At 63.1% G+C, this 1,677-nt stretch overlaps 1 protein-coding gene across 4 annotated transcripts in view; it reads left to right on the top strand.

The window, feature by feature from the left end:
- Positions 1-397: 397 nt before the first annotated feature.
- The window catches only part of DACH1 (dachshund family transcription factor 1), a 359,157-nt gene continuing 357,877 nt past the window's right edge, over positions 398-1,677 (top strand). For all 4 annotated transcript variants that reach the window (XM_085309491.1, XM_085309494.1, XM_085309490.1 and 1 more), the window contains exon 1: positions 398-1,618. In XM_085309491.1, the coding sequence (XP_085165617.1) occupies positions 897-1,618 (722 nt within the window). In that variant the 5' untranslated portion in view covers positions 398-896. The remainder of the gene's footprint in view (positions 1,619-1,677) is intronic.

Raw genomic sequence — 1,677 nt, 5'->3', positions numbered from 1 at the left:
AAACAAACCCGTCGCGAGGCTTCTGCTTTTGTCTGCCTCTGCCGCCCCCAGCGCCCTCTGCCCTCGTCCCGCGCCGGGAGAGCCCCCTCCCCGCGGGCTTTAGGAGAAGCTTGAAACGCTCGTGTTTCCCCACAAACTGTGTTGACAAGCGATTGCTGAAAAGGGCTGGGAAAATTACATCTCGTCTCTGGTGGGGTGAAATATGAAACATGTAATCTAACGGTTCCTGAAGAGGAGGAGAGGGGGGAGGAAGAGGGACTTCTCTCTCTCCCTCTCTCTCTGTTTCCCTGCTCCGGGTTCCTGGTTGGATAATTTGGGTTAATACTAGTGAGTGAGCCTTTTGCTGCTTCAAAGGGTATTTCAAGTTGCCGGAGCTCCTCCCCTCCGCACCGTGTGACAACAACAACTCGTCCAGAGAGCGAGCGAGCGGCGAGCGGCGGCGGCAGCCAGCACTTCCCAGCTCATTTTCTCTCTGTCATTCCCCTCTCAATCTTTGATCAATGTACTTGCCAGAGAGAACCGAAGTCCTTCAAACCTCCTCCTTTTCACCTTCGTCTTTAACGTGGTGCTAGAGCAAGGACCACAAAAAGAAACTGCCCTCCCCCCTCCCCTCGGCCCCAGCCCCGCCGCCCGGAGCGGACTTCTCCTCCTCCTCCTCCTCCTCCGTCCCCACTTGCGGGACACTTTGTGCGTTTCTCTCTCTCACTCTGCCCCCTGCTCTCTCGCTCGCCGCAGCACCTGATCCGGGGTTATTCCCCCCTTCTTCTCCCCCCCCTCCTCCCTTCTCCTCTCTTTTTTTTTAAATATATATTTCTTTTAATTTTTGCCCTTTTCCCCTGCGTGTGTGTGTGGGAACTTTCCCCCCTCCCCCTGCCCCCTCCGCCGTATATGTGACCATGGCCGTACCGGCTGCTTTGATCCCTCCGACCCAGCTGGTCCCCCCTCAGCCTCCGGTCTCAACTTCTGCCGCCTGCACCACCACCACCACCACCTCCTCGTCGGCCACCTCCTCTCCGTCTCCGTCCATCGCTCCCCCGCCGGCCGCCTCGGGGACAAACCTATTCCGGCCGGAGCCCATCGCAGCGGCGGCAGCGGCGGCGGCGGCGGCGGCCACAGTCACCTCCACCACCAGCGGCGGCGGCGGTAACGGCAGCGGCGGCAGCGGCGGCGGCGGCAGCCCCAGCCTGGGCAGCGGCGGCGGCGGCGGCAGCGGCGGCGGCGGCGGCACCTCCACTCCCAACGCCAGCGCGGCCAGCGCGGCCGGCAGCCTGCCGGGCAAGCCGGTGTACTCGACCCCGTCGCCCGTGGAGAACACCCCCCAGAACAACGAGTGCAAGATGGTGGATCTGAGGGGGGCCAAAGTGGCCTCCTTCACCGTGGAGGGCTGCGAGCTCATCTGCCTGCCCCAGGCTTTCGACCTCTTCCTGAAGCACTTGGTGGGGGGCTTGCACACGGTCTACACCAAGCTGAAGCGGCTGGATATATCGCCCGTGGTGTGCACGGTGGAGCAGGTCCGCATCCTGCGGGGGCTGGGGGCCATCCAGCCCGGGGTCAACCGCTGCAAACTCATCTCCAGGAAGGATTTCGAGACCCTCTACAACGACTGCACCAACGCCAGGTAAGCAGCGCCGCCTCACCCCCCCCTCCCCCCCGGCCGCCATCCCCCCTCCGCGTCGC

The sequence above is a fragment of the Rhea americana genome, unplaced genomic scaffold, assembly GCF_003343005.1.
Source record: "Rhea americana isolate MKP2758 unplaced genomic scaffold, rheAme1 scaffold_3, whole genome shotgun sequence".
NCBI classification, from domain to species: domain Eukaryota; kingdom Metazoa; phylum Chordata; class Aves; order Rheiformes; family Rheidae; genus Rhea; species Rhea americana.
The sequence above is the reverse complement of the archived record's forward strand: the minus strand, read 5'-3'. Positions and strand labels throughout refer to the sequence as shown.